Raw genomic sequence first — 18,908 nt, 5'->3', positions numbered from 1 at the left:
GGAGGTATCTACTTGTGGACCATATATTCTGTTTTTGAGTGCAGGCTATTAGTAAACACCTGTCCTAATTTTAAATATTAGGTCTGCTGCCCTTATTTTTTTTTTAAGATTTTTATTTATTTATTTGATAGAGACCACAAGTAGTCAGAGAGGCAGGCAGAGAGAGAGAGAGAGAGAGAGAGGAGGAAGCAGGCTCCCTGCTGAGCAGAGAGCCCAATGCGAGGCTCATCCCAGGACCCTGAGACCATGACCCAGCTAAAGGCAGAGGATTTAACCCACTGAGCCACCCAGGTGCCACTGCCCTTATTTTTTATAATAGCATCTAAATTTAAGAAGTGAAATAGCAGAATAAACACAGAAGTAATGGAAAAAAATATAGATAATAAAACAGAGAACAAATATTCAATAAAAATAAATGATAAATGAATTAAGTTGCAAAATACAAAATCAATATCCTGGAATCTGTTGAGTTTCTCTACACTGATAACAAACTAGCAGAAAGAGAATGTAAGAAAACAGTCCCATTTACAATTGCATCAAAAGGAATAAAATACCTAGGAATAAATTTAACCAAGGAGGTAAAGACCTATACTCTGAAAACTGTAAGACATGGATGAAAGAAATGGAAGAAGACAAAAAGAAATGGAAAAACATTCCATGTTCATGGATTAGAAGAACAAATATTATTAAAATATCTGTACCACTCAAAGCAATCTACAGATTCAGTGCAATCTCTATCAAAATACCAAAGGTATTTTTCATAGAACTAGAACGTATAATCCTAAAGTTTATATGGAACCACAGAAAAATTGCCAAAGCAATGTTGAGAAGAAAAAACAAAGCTGGAGATATCACAATCCCAAATTTCAAGATATACTATGAAGCTGTAGTCATTAAAACAGTATGGTACTGACACAAAAATAGATACACAGGGAACAGAATAGAGAGTCCAGAAATAAGGCCACATTTTAATACTCAATCTACAGAGGCAAGAATGTACAGTGGGGAAAGACTGTCTTTTCAACATATGGTATTGGGAAAACTGGACAGCTACATGAAAAAGAATGAAACTGGGCCACTTTCCTATACCATATATATACTTATTTATATCTTATAAATTCAAAATAGATTAAAGACCTAAAACCATAAAACTCCTAAAAGAAAACATAGGCCATAAACTCTTGGCCTTAGCAATGTTTTTCTGGATGTGTTTCCCCAGGCAAGGGAAAACAAAAGCAAAAATAAACAATTGGGACAGCATCAAACTAAAAAGCTGTTGCACTGCAAAGGAAACCATCAACAAAATGAGAAGGCAACCTACTGAGCGGGAGAAGATTTTTATAGTCATTGATATATCTAGTAAAGGGTTAATACCCAAAATATATAAAGAACTCCTGTAACTCAACACTCCAGGGGAATAAAAAATGGGGCAAAAGACCTGACTAGACATTTTTCCAAAGAAGACTTACGGATGGCCAAAAGACACATGAAAAGATGCTCAATATCACTAATCATCAGGGACATGCAAATCAAAACCAGCATGAGATAGCACCTAACAACAGAATTATTTATTATTTATCATTATTTATCAAAAAGATAAATAACAAGTTTGGCAAGGATGTGAAGAATAGGAAACCCGCCTGTACTAATGGTAGAAATGTGAATCGGTACAACCACTATGGAAAACAGTATGCATGGTTCCTCAAAAAATTAAAAACAAACAGTATGATTGGTTTTACTTGCAGTAGCCAAGAAATGGAAGCAGCCTCAATGTCCACTGACGAATGGACAAAGAACATGTGGTGTATATACACAATGGGATATTACTCGTCCATAGAAAAGGGGGGCATCTTGCCATTCTTAACAACATACCTGGAGGGTATTACGCTAAGTGAACTAAATCCAAGAAAGACAGATACCATATGATTTCACTTTAATGTGGAATCTAAAAAACAAAACAAAGGAACAGTCAAACAGAAACAGACTCATAAATACAGGCAACAAACTGATGGTTGCCTGAGGGGATGGGAGCTGGGAGATTGGAGGAACAGGTGGACAGGATTGAGAGTTGCAAACTTCCAGAAAGAAAATAAATCATGAGGATGAAAAGTACAATACAGGCAGTGTAGTGAGTAATATAGTAATTTTGTATGGTGACAGATGGTAAGTACCCTTACGGTGAGCATTTCATAATACATAATTGCAAATCACTATGTTTGTATCTAAAACTAATATAATACTGCGTGTCAACTATACTTCAATTAAAAATTAAAAAAAAATTTTTTTTTATGATAAAGCCAAAGTTTGTTGTTTAAAGCAACTAACACGTTAGGAAAATGCAAATCAGCACCAAAATGAGATACCACCTCACCCGTGAGAATAGCTATTTAACAAACAAAAAGAACAACAACAACAAAAACAGAAAATTACAAATGTTGGTGAGAATGTGGAGAAATGGGAACCCTTGTGCATTACTGTTAAGAATATAAAATGGAAAGCAGTATAATGGTTCTGTAAAAAGTTAAACATAATAATCATATGATTTAACAATCCACTTCTGGGTATATACCCCTAAAGAAGTGAAAACAGGGACTCAAACAGGTATTTGTACACCCATGTTCATAGCAGTGTTATTTATAATATGTGGAAGGAAGTCATATGTCCACCAGTGAATGAATGGGTAAGGGAAATGTGGTGTATAATACAATGGAATGGAATATTAATCAGCCTTATAAAAGAATGAAATTCTCACAGACGCTACAAAATGGGTGGTGGGTATTGACATTATACCAAATGAAATACCCAGTCACAAAACAAATACTGTATATGATTCAATTTATATGAGGTACTTAGAGTAGTCAGATTTGTAGATTCACAAAGTGAATGTGAGGATATTATGAAGATACGTGTATTCTTTCATAGGTACATTGTAAAGATATTAATTCGCTCTTACTGATCTTTAGAGGCAGTACAATTATAATTAGAATTCCAGTGAGGTTTTCATACAACTTCATAACCTTATTTTAAGATGTATGTAGAAGAACAAAATGCCACGAATGTTTGTGCCATTTCTGTATGGGTCTTACCCTTCTAGACAGTAAGACAAAATCAGAACAATTAAAACAGCATAGAAAAAATTAAAAATTGAATCCTTTCCTCACACCATAGACTAAAATTAAGTCCATGCAAATTTAGACTTAAATGTGAAAGGCAAAATAAATACAACTTATAGAAAATACTTTGGGAGAGACTGTCTTTATGATCTTAGAGAAGGATTTCTTTTTTCTTTTTTTTTTTAAGATTTTATTTATTTATTTGACAGAGATCCCAAGTAGGCAGAGAGGCAGGCAGAGAGAGAGGAGGAAACAGGCTCCCTGCTGAGCAGAGAGCCTGATGCGAGGCTCCATCCCAGGACCCTGGGATCATGACCTGAGCCAAAGGCAGAGGCTTTAACCCACCGAGCCATCCAGGTGCCCCTAGAGAAGGATTTCTTAAAGAAGACCCAGAAAGCACAGACAATAAAAGATTGATAACCTTAGCTGCATTAAAACTAGCAACTTTCATTCTTGAAAAGACAACATAAAGAGAGTAAAATGACAAGCACGAGCTGGGAAAAGATTTTTGCAACTTGTATCAGTGAAGAGGGATTCATAGCCATGACATACACAGTGAACTCTCACAGGTCGATAAAGGAAACACAAACAACCCGTAGAAAAATGAGCAAAAACCAAACACTCATGAACACAGAAGAACATTAATAGCCAGTAAATGTATTTTAAAAACACTCAACTACTGTAAGCAGAGAGGCACAAATTAAGAAAAAGGAGTAGCACAGATGGCTTTGTGAATCTGTAGAAGTTGGGCCTTTGCACATCTTGTGACTCCAAAATTCTCTCTCTCACACTCTCTCTCAGATAAATAAGTAAAATCTTTAAAAAAAAAAATGCACATATTGGGGCACCTGGGTGGCTCAGTGGGTTAAGCCTCTGCCTTCGGCTCAGGTCATGATCTCAGGGTCCTGGGATCGAGCCCCACATCAGGCTTTCTGCTCAGCAGAGAGCCTGCTTCCTCCTCTCTCTCTGCTTGCCTCTCTGCCTACTTGTGATCTCTCTCTCTGTCAAATAAATAAATAAAATATTTTTTTAAAAATGCACATATTATGATTCTATTTACATGAAGTAGAAAACTAACAATATATCATTTAGGTATATAGATACTAAAACTGTAACAAAAAGCATGCCAATTAACCCAAAATTGAGGATAATAGTTATGTTGGTAGAAGGGGTGAAAGGGAAGGGAAGGGTATGTGTGTGCTTGAGAAAAGGCCACTGTGAGCTTCTAAGGTACCTTTTGGTGCTTATTCCTTTAGCTAGATGGCAGGTGCATGATTATGCATGCTGCTTTGAAACTACATATTTGTTGTTTGCGTTTGTTCCTGTGTAAACTGAGAGGCAGCATAGTCCCGGTGCTTACTAGCATGGAACTGAGTCAGACTGCCTGAGTCCAAATCCTGGTTCTGCCCCTTTCTAGACTTGTGTTTCTTAACCTCTCAGTGCCTCAGCTTCCTCCTCTGTGAAATGGGGGTTCTGACAGTACTGACTTCATACATCTCTGTAAAGTGAAGTGCCTACTAATCACTAAGCAGTAATGGGTATTTATTGTTGTTACTCTGTGTTTGATGCTGTTTTTCTATGTGTCATATATTTCCCAATGAAAAATATTCCTTTAGGAAAAAAGTGAAGTGAGGCTGTTTCTCTCTTCCTTGACTTGTTTGGTATCCAGTTATTTGGATTCTCTCTCTTTTTTAAAAGATTTTATTTATTTATTTGACAGAGACACAGCGAAAGAGGGAACACAAGCAGGGGGAGTGGGAGAGGGAGAGGCAGGCTTCCCGCTGCCAAGCAGAGAGCTCGATGTGGGGCTCGATCCCAGGACCCTGGGATCATAACCTGAGCCGAAGGCAGAGGCTTAACGACTGAGCCACCGAGGTGCCTCTGGATTCTTTTATTTGAACTTAAATTAATTTTTCTCCTGTTGGGCTTTTAGTTTTAATCTGTGTTTTATATCCTGCTTGTTAGCAACATTCTGACTGGTTTTCTCTACTGTGATTATTTTTATAAAGCTTTGCAAAGCCAGCTGACAGGTATGAGTGCGAAGGCACCACTTTTTTTTTTCTTTTTTTTTTTTTTTTAAATCTCTCCGGGCTGGCTTGGTTTTGCTTACCAGCCCATCTCTCTCCATGGCAACAAATCTGCCCTCCAGGGAGTGGTATAACCTACGGACAGTGTTGTCGCTGGGCAGGTGCACACCCGGTGAAAGCGGGCTCCAGGGTTCCAAGAACTGCTGCCTTCAGAGGCCGGCTTTTGAGGGATTTCTGTGGAACAAACAGGGCAGTAAAGAAAAGGGGTTTGGGTCTGCCTTTCAGGGAAGATGGCAAACCAAAGCCTAAGAAAGACTTCTGTATCCAGTAGATGAATGAGTGAAAGGGAAAGTTGTAAGATAAGCACCGTTTTATTGGTAAGAAGGAGAATACTGGGCTGGAGATCAGAACAAATTCTGGTTGGCTTTTGAGACCTTAATCAAGGAAGACCTTATAGGCAGAGGTTTCTCCTTTGCCACATAACTCCCATTCAGATTCAGTCATTTAGGAAATATTACTCAGTACATGTTTTATAAGCCATGGTCTGCTGGGTGTTGGGGAAGAAACCTGGGAAGCAAACAAACCTGGCTCCTGCCCTGTGGGAGTTTAGAGTCTAGAGGGCGTTATGGACACTTAAGGAAGTTACAGTAAAAGTGATTAAAGGCAGCAAAGCCCAGAGGGGGATAGCCAAGAAAGCATCCCACAGGAAGGGGTGTCTAACCTTAGACCTGGAGAGCAAATGAGGAGGCGGGAGGGCAGGACAGGGGAAGGGCAAGGTGCGGCTGGGGAGGGAGGACCGGGTGCAGTCGAGGAAGCGGGTGGTCAGGGTGGCTGACTGGGCTGAGTGTAGGGTGCTGTCCACACACCAGGTGTGAGAGGCAAACAGGCCGTGAGTGGCCGACCCTAGGAACTCACAAGATTTTTTTTTTTTTTAAAGATTTTATTTATTTGACAGACAGAGATCACAAGTAGGCAGAGAGGCAGGCAGAGAGAGAGGAGGAAGCAGACTCCCTGCCGAGCAGAGAGCCCGATGTGGGACTCAATCCCAGGACCCTGAGATCATGACCTGAGCCGAAGGCAGCAGCTTAACCCACTGAGCCACCCAGGCGCCCCAAGATTTTTTTTTTTTTTTTTTAAGAATTTATTTCTTTGGCAGAGAGCGAGCAAGAGATCACCAACAGAGAAAGGGGCAGAGGAGGAGGGAGAAGCAGGCCTCCAGCTGAGCAGGGAGCCCAATGTGGGGCTCAATCCCCAGGACCCTGGGATCATGATCTGAGCCGAAGGCAGACGCTTAACCAACTGAGCCACCCAGGCACCCCAGGAACTCACCAGATTAATGAATGTGGAAATTAGTTTAGGAAAGGAAGTCTATAATAATGACAGGAAGTGTATGTAATTCTATTCATTCCATAATCCATAATCAGCAAATCGCCTATCTAATCTGATGGTGAAAGCACAAAATGTGGGTTATTTCTCTACCCCCTTTGCTCCTTTGTAGTTAAACTATGCTAGGAAATCAGAAAAACTGAATTTATTTCACACTCATGGCGTAGAAGTGATAAACTTTTCTCTTTCACGGGCGACTTATTTGTACATATTCTGTGTGTGATTTGGGAGCTGAGCCCCACCTGGAGGAGTGTCTCTTTGTGCGGCCCATGGAGAGCTCGGTCCTAAAGGCCGTGGTAGGGGGTTGTTCCAACTGGGAGCTGTTCTGATCTTCCTGTGCTATTGAAATACGAGGGAAGGTCATCCTAATGAATTTTAGTCAAAGTTGTAATGTCTGTGAGGAGGCAGGACCCACTTTATAACCACAGCGGTTCTGTGGGCTCTTCCTTGGCCAGAAGGTTCACTTCTCCCCACATGTATGGCCCAGGACCAAAGGTTTACCTATTTGATCATGTTGGAAGGTGGGGCCTGGCTAGTTGGTTGGCTTGCTTGCTTTCTTTTCTTTCTCTTTCTCCCTTTCTTCCTTCCTCTTTCTTTCCTCGTTTCCTTTCTTTCCTTCCTCCTTTCTTTTTCTTTTTTCTTTTCTTTTGCTTGGAGTATGCCCTGAAGTAGAGCAGAGCTGGTCCTTCTGTGTGTCCATAGTGGGGTTACGCTTGGAACTGTTCACAGGAAGTATTCCAAGCTAGCACTTGAGTTGGGTGGTTGGAACTCATGGAGGTTGGGCTACACAACTTGTAGTTCTCTGTAATACCAGGGAGATTCTCTACTGAGGCCTAAACATCCTGCACAATTTGGAAAGGCTTCTGGGGAAAGGGCTGGAAGGGGTTTTCTGAGGCCAAGGGGACTGTCTTGTCCCCTCTTGTCAAAATTTAGTAGTAGAAAATTCAGTGGTAGATCTCCTATGATGAATATTCAAAATAGAGGCAAGTGTGTAAACATTCAAAGAGGATGCTTAATATTCTGTCAGAAAGTAATAAATTGTCAATATGACTGAGGTGGAAGGGCAGGAGCAAAGCCAGAGGGAACTAGGGCTGAAGAACGGTTCACCAAACATGAGAGCACAGTGTGCAGTCACCTTCCAAATGCCATGGCAATTTTGCCCAAAAATCTTGCCCAAAACCTGTCTGTGGAAACCTCCTCTTTGTAACATGGACCTACTGACCCTCGGTCCCCCTGTCATGACATGCAAGGGGCTTTTTATGAGCTATTAAATCTGTAGGTACCAATAAATTCCACAAAGTGTTTCCCTAACAAGAGAAGTCGTCTTGGGGCACCCAAGTGGCTCTGTCAGTTAAGCGTCTGCCTTCGGCTCAGGCCATGATCCCAAGTCCTGGGATTGAGCCCCGAGCCCCAATTGGGCTCCCTCTCAGCGGGGAGTCTGCTTCTCCCTCTCCCTCTGCTGCTCCCCCTGTTTGTGGAGAGAACACACATGCACTTTCTCTCTGCCAAATAAATCTTCACAAAAGAGAGAGAGAACCCTCATTGATGGTCACACTTCAGATGGTGTTGTTCACATCCATGCTTTCTGAGATTCAGATCTGTGTGCGTCCATGAGGAAGAGATTCCTCCGTAGGAAGTTAACGCGCAAAACCGCCATTGACACGGACAGCAGCCCATGCGGGCAGCTATTAATTGGTAGTTGGTATTTTCTTGATAATGTGAAATTTATTTTGGCTAAAGATGAAAGCTCTTTTTATGAAATCTTTCCGTGAATTAGCTGAACTAATTTCTACCAGCACTGCATGGTTTTGAAAAACTATGCCTCAAATGCAAAAAGGAAGGGTTCCCCCACCGCCCCCCCAATATCAATTACATGTTTGAAGAACAAATTTGTGAGTGCTTGATCTGCTATTTGAAGACCAGATAAAATCTGCATTTGGGGTTTTTGTTTTGTTTTGTTTTGTTTTTTGCAGTGTTTGGCATATTTAGAACCATGGGAACTGGGAAGTCAGTCTGTGACCCTGCCTTTAACGGTCTCTGAACAGAACGCCATCAGGCCCCTCTGCCCTTCCTCACGGCTATTTCTGTGGCCGCCGGAGCGGAGCTGTGTGGCACTTAGTTGGAATATCAGGGCATTTTAAAGGGCTTGCCAGGGGGAGATTGTGAAGGGAATGTTCTTTTGCTGCCTTTCATGTTGAAATTTTGCTATTTGGGAAACAAATGAAAATAAACACACACCACGTAAGGAACTGGGGTGGGGGTTTTGGGGCTGGTGCCAGGGGCAGAGGGCTGGAGGAGGCCCGGCAGGTGTTCTTGCCCTCTCCTGTGTCTCCTGTGGGTGTGGGCAGCTCTTCTGGGTCTGTGGCCTTGTACCTGCTGGCACATTAACCCCTCATGTACACAATGGCCATGTCACAGAGCTGTCATTATTCCAGTGTCTCAGGAACTCCCACCTGAGTGGAATCCGTGCACCCCGGGCCCGGGGACAGAAGTGGTCGTGAGTGGCTTCAGTGAGTTTAGAGGCAGACAAGGGACCGGTGTGGTTCAGCTCCCAGGAGTGAGCCTGAGAGATGCCTCCTCCTGGGATGAGTTGCCCAGGTCCAAATACAGTAAGAAAGCCCTCTCCAAGCTGCCCCTCAGCCCCAACCCACCTGGTCACCATAGAGCCCTGCCCATGTTTGAAAGCTTGGGAGAGCTTTTCTACCTCTTAAATTTCAAAGGCCTACTCAGAATGCAAAGAAGATTCCTCCTCCTGTTCCCATCACACTCTATTACTGCTGGGCATCAGCAGATGGAGGCAGCCTTTTATATGCAAATATTTGGAACCCATTAATTCCCCAGTTCCTGCCACCTCCCTCCCTCTTGTGAGACCCTGATCTGTACCATCTAAATGGCAAATAGCAGTTCCCACCCAACTGGAACTATTAAAGCCTTTAAGGCATGGTGATAGCCTGAAGCCTGAAATGGACGTAGCTTTGACACCAGTGCTGATTCAAATGCGGTCTCTCTGAGAAACATGCTCTCTAAGAGGTGGATGACGGAAAGCAAATCCCTTGGGGAAGAGAAAGACATTTTACGATTAATGAGGAAAATGATAACTGACGTGTACTGACCTCCCACCAAGTGCCGAGGTGGTGCTGGGGGCTCTGTGGAAGGATCTTGATCGGTCTTTGCAGGAGCCTTTGAGGTCTGCCCTGTCATCATTCCAGATTTATAAGTAAGAAAAGAAGGGCTCCAAGAGGCTCTGGAATTTGAGTGCCCAAGTGGGCCGTGGTAAAACCATGATTGGACCCTAGGCAACCCACACACACACCCTGAGCCCCTTTGTGTGCTCTGCTGAGGAGGTGAAAGAAGTAAGAACTGCCACAGAAACGGCGGGGACAACAGAGACAATTGAGGATTTATGGGTCTCCTTCCACTCTGTTAGTGCCGCTGTGAAAGAGCTTCTGGCCTTCCCATAGTCCTTCAGCCCTCTTCCTCTCTTTGTTTTCCTCCCTCCCCTGCTGTCCTTTCCCTGCTCCCTCCTGCCGGAGCCCGAGGAAGCCTCTGAGCCAAGCCCTGTGCCTTGTGCCAAGTTAGCTCCCTCCCTGGCAGCCATTTCTTTCAGCAGAGCTTTGCTGATCAATATTGAAAGTTGCGGCCAGAGAAGAAAAATGTTCTCAAAATACAAAACTTGTCTCCCAGGGAGATTCTTTCTTAGAAGAGAGCGAGTCCTTCAAACTGCTCCAGCAGTTCTCTCAAGCGTTCTGACCAAGCATTCTGAATAAAGCATCCAGGAATGGCCCTTCCTTCGTCTGCTCCACATCCAGCTTCCAGAATGGCCAGGCTCTTCCGCCGCCTCACAGCCTCAGCCCGTGTTAAATGGAATCTGCTTCCCTGTCACTGTCTTCAGCTGTGCCATATTCTTCTTTGCTCCTCTCCTGTATATTTTTGTACTCACATTTCAAGTTTTAACTCCGTCTGTGGCACATGTCTGCCCTTGTGCTGAGTCTCGGTACCAAAATCTGTGGAGCTCTCCCGTTTTACTGCTACATTTAGCAATCTCTTTCATAGTCACCAAACCAGGCAGACTTTGTCAGGTAGAAATAGGAAGAAAACCAAATAGGAGTGGGGATACTGAGTTCTTTTTGTCCAGAGAAAGATGTTTCCTCTTGTACCAGTTTTGATATAAAGCAACCTTACAAATGGTTTCATGCCTGGGGCAAGTTGGCTCTTGAATATGGATGCCAGTGGGTTTTGAAATGATGACCAGCCTGGCTGAATACTGGAGTTCAGTTATAAACCGTCTCCCAAGAACTGGTTTCTGGGGTTCTGTTGAGTTGATCATTTATGAGGAAAGCTCCTACAAGTGCCCTCATTTTACCTGAATGTTGTTTCTAACTTCATTTCAGGACTGGATCTCCTATAGCCTGAAAGAAATGTCAGGGAATTGGTCTTAAAGAGTTCAGCTGTACTGTTAAGTCACTGAATACAGCCTCTACTCAGTCCCCTTCAGTTATCCACACAGGCTGCTTTTACAGAGGGGTTACCACATTCATCAGAGAAGTCTGGCAAAGAGAAATCACGTGGAGGAATCTGAGCTCCTGGCAACAGTGTTGGAAGAAGTGATCCTAGGCATTATCCCTAAGCCTCCCACTCAGGTCAGGGCTGTCCTTCCCTGACGCACATGGATACATGGATGATGGCAAGAACCTGATGAAACTGAAGTTCTTTGAGGAGGGTATATGGTTGGGTAGACTCACCATACAGGAAGTGGGAAGTTAAACCTCACACCACTCCTGTGTTATGAAAATCCTAAACCAAGAAATTACATGTTCTACAGTTGGAAAAACCCATAGTGTTTCCTAGTAAAAGCAAATTTAAAAAGCTCTCTGTAACCTAGGGCACAGAGTTAGCAATCCTACCAAAGAGAAACATCTTTAAACCCACTGTGAGAAAGAATAACTAGACACAATGGAGCCTTCTCTCTACCTCTCCAAAGAAAACCCAGTAGAACAGGTTGAAACTTTAAACTTGCACAGATAGAACCACAAGGCACGAAGAGCTGAATTTGGAAAACAACCAAATGGAAATTCACAATGGGGTTAAAGTATATCACTAAAATAAAGTTACCATAGTTCACCCTTGAATAACATGGGCTTCAACTGCATTAGTCCACTTATACATGGATTTTTTTGGACAAAGTACTTTAAATGTGTTTCAATAATGTTTTCTATAGCTTACTTTATTGTAAGAATATAGTAAGTATAATAAGTATAACATACCAAATATGTATTAACTGACTGTTTATGTCATCAGTAAAGTGTCTGGGCAACAATAAGCTATTAGTAGTTAAGTTTTTGGAGACCCAGAAATTATACTTGGATTTTTGACTGTGATTGGTGATTGGTTTCCCTTAACCTCCATGTTGTTGAAGAGTTAACTGTACTGAATGGATTGAAGAGTAAACTGCTAAAACAGGAATTAGTGAATTTATAGAAATCAAAAGAGAAAAAAGAAGACACAAAAGAAGTGGAAATCTGGAAGGCAAAATGGGGAAGGTCTAATAGAAAATATTAAAAAAAAATAGAGTGCAAGGAATATTCAAAAAGTTCTCAGTTGAAGAACTTTCCATAACCAAAGAAATATCCGCTTATTTAAAGGAGCAAAACAGATTCTCAACCATGATAGATAAAAAGGAATCCTCATTTTTATGTCTTGCATTGTTATGTCTTTTCAAAAAGCACAGAAGTTAGTATATTAATTTATTTACATAGTTATGGATTGTAAATGATAATAATTACTAATAGAGGCTTAAAAAAAGATGAAATTCAACTACCTGGCAGTAACACGGATGATGATAGAAGGCATTCTAAGATCCCTTTATTTTCAATTGTTATCCATCGTTATTTATTGTTATCAATTGTATGTAACTTCATACAATCGATAATAACAGTAAAAACTTAAAAAGTTACCAATGAGAAGATTTTTTTTTTTTAACTTGACAGAGAGAGACAGAAGAAAGGGACCACAAGCAGGGCGAGTGGGAGAGGGAGAAGCAGGCTTACCACTGAGCAGGGAGTCCGACATGGGGCTCCATCCCAGGACCCTGGGATCTTGAACTGAGTTGAAGGCAGATGCTTAACGACTGAGGCACCCAGGCACCCCCAAGATATTTCCTTATAAAGAAATATCTTCTCAGTAAGAGAAGTCACAATAAATGAAATATTATCTCTAAAATGCTGAAAATAATAGTCAATCCAGAATTCTATACCCAATAAAGGTATCAGGCAAGATTAAAAACAAAAGCAAAAGATTTTTGTGGTCCAAAGACTGGAGTGAGTTTAATCCTTCTCAGACCATTGTTGAAAGAATTTCTAAAAATGGACTCCAACAGAAAAAAAAAATCAAATCCAGAAGGAAGGAATGGATTTCAAAAAGCACAGAAGTTAGTATATTAATTTATTTACATAGTTATGGATTATAAATGATAATAATGACTAATAGAGGCTTAAAAAAGATGAAATTCCACTACCTGGCAGTAACACAGATGATGATAGAAGGCATTCTAAGATCCCTTTATTTTCTGAAGGAGGACATAATACTGATTAACCTATGTATTAAAAACTTAAGCATAAGTGCTAAAATGATAGAAATTAACTATCACTTCTAAACCAGTAGAGGGAGGGAAAGGTATTAAAGCAGTCAACCTGACAGAAAGCAAGAATGAAGAAAAACATAATCAGAAAACACACACAAATTTATATATATTTATATGTATTAGTGATGGCAGAAATAACCTCAGGTGTATCTGTTTTTATTATAAATATAGCTTACATCTTAATAACTATGAGATTAGATTTTATTTTAATTAGCCATGTACCACTAATGAAATACACTTTAAAATACAAAGTTTAGAAGTCCTACTCAGTCTTGTGGATTTTATCATCGAAAAATGACCATCTTTTCTTGCCCAAGATCACATAAACTCAGGATGATAGAGGGGCAAGTCGCATTTCAGAAGTGAAAATAGGTGTTTATTGATGAATTCTTAAGCCTTCACTGGGGCCTCCCAAGGAACTTAAGAAGCATCAGAGAGAAGAGCTTGTGTCATGTGTCATGAAAGCTCAGGTGCAGGAGAACTGGGGTGTGTGGAATGGAGTGGAAGCTGTTTACCCCCTGAAGTCCCTCTCCTACCCCACCCCAAAAAGGAGAATTCAGAAAGACAGGAGATATCATAGGTAAAGAAGATGGTCAGTGGTATCTGCTGGAGCAAGGTTGAGCTGAACAAGTACTGAGAGGAAGCTTTTAGGTCAGGGTGTAAGAGGCCAGATGAGTGAGGTGTAGTGGCCCCACTGGTAAGAGATTAAGGAGGAAAAGGGAAGAAATTGAAGAAGCAAAAATGGATTTCTGTCTCAAGAAGTTCAGCACCTAAGGGAAGACAGAATGGATGGTAAAGAGAAATTCAGGCTCAAGGGAAGTTATCTTGGAATAGGCAATAACCACTTTTAAGAATAAAACCTTAATTATCTAGAGCCCTCGGGAAATGAGTTTCCTGGGTAACCATCTTTTCTAGGTGACCTAATGCTGCTTTTTAAAATACCACTGCTAATTTTGACCATTTTTTAAATACTCCGCGTCACCAGCAGTGGCAGCATCAGGGTGGTCTCTTGCCTCGAACTAAGGGTGACCCTCCTTTGTGACTTCTTCGTCTCACCTTGTTTTGATCTCTGTCGCTGCCCCACGGCCGCAGACCCACAGAGGCCCACAGGGTGGTTGGCCTCTTCTAGGCTAGCCATAGAGAGCTGGCTTGAGTCTTTTCTCTGTTTTTTGACATCTTGGAGCATCTTTCTTTTACTGTCAGCCATCTTTTACCGTAACTTGCCATCATTTTCTCTGTCCGGCATGCTCTTGAGCTGGGTGAAGGTGTGTTCAGCCCAGAGAGATGAATCTACTTGGTATTGACTCAGCCAGGTTTCTTCAGTTGAAAGGCTAAAGTCTGGACCACCGCAGTCAATCACCAGGATAATATCTCACAGACACAATTTAATATAAACCCCAGAGTCCTCTGGGGTGAGCATCTGAGAAACTCTTCTGAATATACTATAAGTTGTAATGTGTGGATTTGGGGACATCTATTTGGCTCTTTAGCCAGAGGCCTCTCTGGACTCCTTTCTGTTTATTTCCTGATCTCAGCAGGGGAGCCCTCCAAAGGGGCTAACTGGCTGCATCTTCCCTCAAATGCAACTGAAGACGTTTCCGCGCAAAGCTGGTAATTCTCTCCATTCAGGTAGAAAAGGGTGCCTCTCCTCCCCACCCACCAGCCACCCTCCAGGAGGAAAAGCATTTATTTGGTATTCACTCATATAGCCTCTCCTCTGCCACCTGTGTTGTGTCCTGCACTCCTCCCCTCTGCCTGGGCTGCAAGAAAACTTGCGTCTCAAGGACTTTATGTCCTGGTATCTTAATCCTAAGATCATTTGCTGCAGAGTTTGGTCTTAAATATTGTAACGATGGGCTGGATGCCAGCCGCTTATTTTATTTAATTTTTTTTTATTTTTATTTTATTTTATTTCTGCCAGTCTCCTTTAGTAGGAGACTCAGTAAATCCATAAAGGGTCTTAACAGAAGAAATAGAAGAGCCTTCTGGTGTTCCAAATTCCATAAAAATCACAGTCCTGAGGGCAAGGCAGAGATATTCCCAAGTAGGGAAAAGACTGGTAACAACAGGGTGGTCTGTTGTTAAAAGTCTGTCGTGAAAGCCTTCCAAGAAGCCTTCCTTACAGGGTGACATTTATTATCTTGGTGATTTATCCGAGTCTAGCTTTTAGCTTTTCGGGTTCAGAAACAGGTTTAATCAACATAACAAAGAACAGATTCATTGTCAGAGCTGGGCTTACCCTAACCAAGCTTACAAAATTGATCTTGAAACTGAGATGCCAGTTGACATTTATATGGAGAAATACAAGTGACTGATACTCTTGGAGTACAGTGACTGGCTCATTCCTTCCCTGTAGGCAGGCCTACACAAGGAGCCCGATCAGAATCGGGTTATTTGGTGAACGTGAAATCAGAGTTAACGGTGAATCATGTTGTTGTTGTTGTATTAAAGATTTTATTTATTTATTTGACAGAGAGAAATCACAAGTAGATGGAGAGGCAGGCAGAGAGAGAGATGGGGGGGAGCAGACTCCCCGCCGAGCAGAGAGCCCGATGCGGGACTTGATCCCAGGACCCTGAGATCATGACCTGAGGCGAAGGCAGCGGCTTAACTCACTGAGCCACCCAGGCCCCCCCACCGGTGAATCATGTTTAATGGCATAGGCCGAGAGAGTCATTCATCCATACTAAATATGGTCCTACCAGCAGAACTAAATCTCTTTGAAGTCTGTCAGCGAAGACTGTCTCTGATCAGTATTTGGATAGCCACCTGCCAATGTTTTGGTCTCAGTTTTTTATGCCTCAAGGCCAACCCAGGCCCACACCCACCACAATCCCCTCCCACACTGGTTTTTAGATATTAATGTTTCCCACTAGCTAATGATGTAGTACTTTTTTTTTTTTTAAAGATTTTATTTATTTATTTGACAGAGAGAAATCACAAGTAGACGGAGAGGCAGGCAGAGAGAGAGAGAGAAGCAGGCTCCCTGCTGAGCAGAGAGCCCGATGTGGGACTCGATCCCAGGACCCTGAGATCATGACCTGAGCCGAAGGCAGCGGCTTAACCCACTGAGCCACCCAGGCGCCCGATGTAGTACTTCTTTTTCCTTAAGTTTAAATCTCTGTGAGCAATCTTATTTTCAAATTCTTGGAGGACCACCCCCACTAAACCTACATTGATCAAGAAGAGAGTGTGGCATTGATAAGAGTGGGTAGATAGCCCGTCCACACGAAGGTTTATCAGTCCGTTCCCAAACACCTTCACATTTGTACTGTATTCCTATGCTACATGTACTATTAATGTTTTAATTTAAATCGACCCACTTTTTAAAAACAATTTTATTGGGCACTTGGGTGGCTCAGTTGGGTGAGCAGTTGTCTCTGGCTTGAGTTGTGATCCCCGAGTCCTGGGATCGAGTCGAGCATCGGGCTCCCTGCTTAGCAGGGAGTCTGCTTCTCCCTCTGACCCTTCCCCTTCTCCTGCTCTCTCTGTCTCTCTTTCTTTCAAATAAATGAATAAAATCTTTAAAAAATAAAAAATAAAAACAATTTTACTTTAAAAGATTGCCCATTCATGGGAAAATGACTATCATTTGTCCTTAAAAAAGAAAGTGGCCCCAAAAATAAACACTGAAAACAAAAGCTCTTATGTTTCCCAAGTACTTTACTATGTTTCCATATTAAAGGCAGACTCACACTAAACAAAGACTTTCCTCCTTGACATCACCAAAAACCTCAAAAGACTCAATAGCAGACTAATTTAGGAGGTTATTTAATGTAGGTGGTGCCTTGTCCATCTACCATCTAAAAGAATAATCTCACATTAGGCATCCTACAATTTGAGAAAAGATGGCCTAGACTTTTAAAAAAAGATTTTATTAATTCATTTGAGACAGAGAGAGAGAGAGAGCATGAGCGGGGGGGAGGGGCAGTGGGAGAGGGAAAAGCAGACTCCCCACTGAGCCAGCTCAAAGTGGAGCTTGACCCCAGGACCCAGAGATTGTGACCTGAGCCGAAGGCAGACGCTTAACCATCTAAGCCACACAGGCGCCCCAGCCTAGACTTTTTGAGACTTCAGGGGTATTTGAAAACTATTTACACAGCTGTATTGATGCCTCCTTCTCAGCCTCCCCTGACTTCAGATTCTGCCTGATGCCTTACTGCTGGTCTCATTCCTGCTTCTCCCTACACAGGTACACACTGGCAGCTCAAGACCTGGTGATGCGTGCCCGCGGTGTCCTGAAGGACAGAGGATGGCGAATATCTAATGACCGACTGGGCTCAGGAGACGACATTTCTGTATATGTCATTCCTTTAATACATGGGAACAAACTTTCCTGAAAATGGCCCAGGGCATTGGGAGGACAGCAGGGGAGAAAGCTGGGATACCTCCTAGCAGGGTGGGACTGGGAAGTGCCCCAGCAGAGCTCCAGGGGCTACAACCTCTTCCCATCCCAGGTTGGGGGTTTGCTGCCAAAAGTCCTCTGGCTGTACTTCTGGGGGACCCTTAGTTTTCAGTTTCCTCTTCAGTAACAGGTCTGGATACTCAACAGAGCAAAACACAAAGGCTGCTACTGAGTGTTGTGTTTCTTTTGGTTCCTTTAATAGGCCTCCTAGGTGGCCCTTGCCTATTTGGGGTACACATGTTGTATTTATTTGGAGTAGCTGGGCAGCCATTTTCAGGTGTAACTGGCAGAAGACTCTTCAGCCGGTCAAGCTGCCAGCTTCTCTACGGGTTAAACATACTGCATTGGAAAGTTGGGGATCATGCCTCAGAAAGTGTAAGCACCCACCTTCTAGTAAGCCTGAGACTGATATCAGGGAACACCATCTGTGTGTGTGTGTGTGTCTTTCTTTTTTTCATGGCTATGGTGGGGTGAAGCAGGGATTTTTTTTTTTTTTTCTTTTCGATATTCCTTGAATCTTAATTGTTTCCCTTCCATAAAACAGGCCTGGGACATTCCAGTTCCCTACTGAGGAATTTGTGTGTCAAAGTCCAGCCCAGGCTGTCCCCATACCCGGTAGCCCACACCACCCAGGCAGCCTTCTGGAGTAGTGCCCAGGCCGACAGAGTCCTGTCTTTGTTGTGTAACAGTTTGTTCCTTAGTTGCATTTTTCTGACCAAATCAGTGTGTTTTCATGAAAATATGGGTGTTTCTTTGGACCAACAGTTCCTCTGTTGTTTTGAAGGATCTCCCTTTTTGTAGCTTGAGATTTCTCTGAGAATCTAGGTTATCATTTCTGGACTAGTTGGCCCTCCCCACCTGCTGTGCCATGGGGACACATGTAAAGCAGTGTTTAAAAGATCAGAACAGGAAGTTCCATATATCAGTCAGGTCACCACACCTCATGTGAAGACCATCCCTCCATTTTGGATCCAGGTTCCATGGGCTGTGACTGTGCTCAAGGCCACTCCACATCAATAAGTGTCCGTGTTCTGTTAAGGAGCAGCAGTCCTGCTCTCCCCCTTGTCTTTGGGCAAGGCCCACTCTGAATAGCCGCTTGAGAAAAGTGAATCTGAATTGGGTTGACTGGTCATTCTGATGCTGTGCGCCCCCCGTTCCTTCCCCTTGGACTCCCGTCCCAGCCACCCAACAGCTAAAGCCCTACTTCCCACCACTGCTCCACTTCTGAGTGTTCCTCACAAGAGCTGCAGAAGCAGTGGACACCAAGTCTACCTGCTGCTTCTCTCCCACAAGGAATCAGAAAATAGAATTTTTGGAAATTACTTCTCTTAAGGAGA

General features: G+C 42.5%; 1 protein-coding gene across 2 annotated transcripts in view; it reads left to right on the top strand.

Moving 5' to 3' along the window:
* The window catches only part of PPM1H (protein phosphatase, Mg2+/Mn2+ dependent 1H), a 252,170-nt gene extending 234,431 nt beyond the window's left edge, over positions 1-17,739 (top strand). For both annotated transcript variants that reach the window (XM_032348853.1, XM_032348852.1), the window contains one exon: positions 17,359-17,739. In XM_032348853.1, the coding sequence (XP_032204744.1) occupies positions 17,359-17,506 (148 nt within the window). In that variant the 3' untranslated portion in view covers positions 17,507-17,739. The remainder of the gene's footprint in view (positions 1-17,358) is intronic.
* Positions 17,740-18,908: the final 1,169 nt, after the last annotated feature.

This window comes from Mustela erminea, chromosome 6 (genome assembly GCF_009829155.1).
Source record: "Mustela erminea isolate mMusErm1 chromosome 6, mMusErm1.Pri, whole genome shotgun sequence".
Taxonomy (NCBI): Eukaryota; Metazoa; Chordata; class Mammalia; order Carnivora; family Mustelidae; genus Mustela; species Mustela erminea.
The sequence above is the reverse complement of the archived record's forward strand: the minus strand, read 5'-3'. Positions and strand labels throughout refer to the sequence as shown.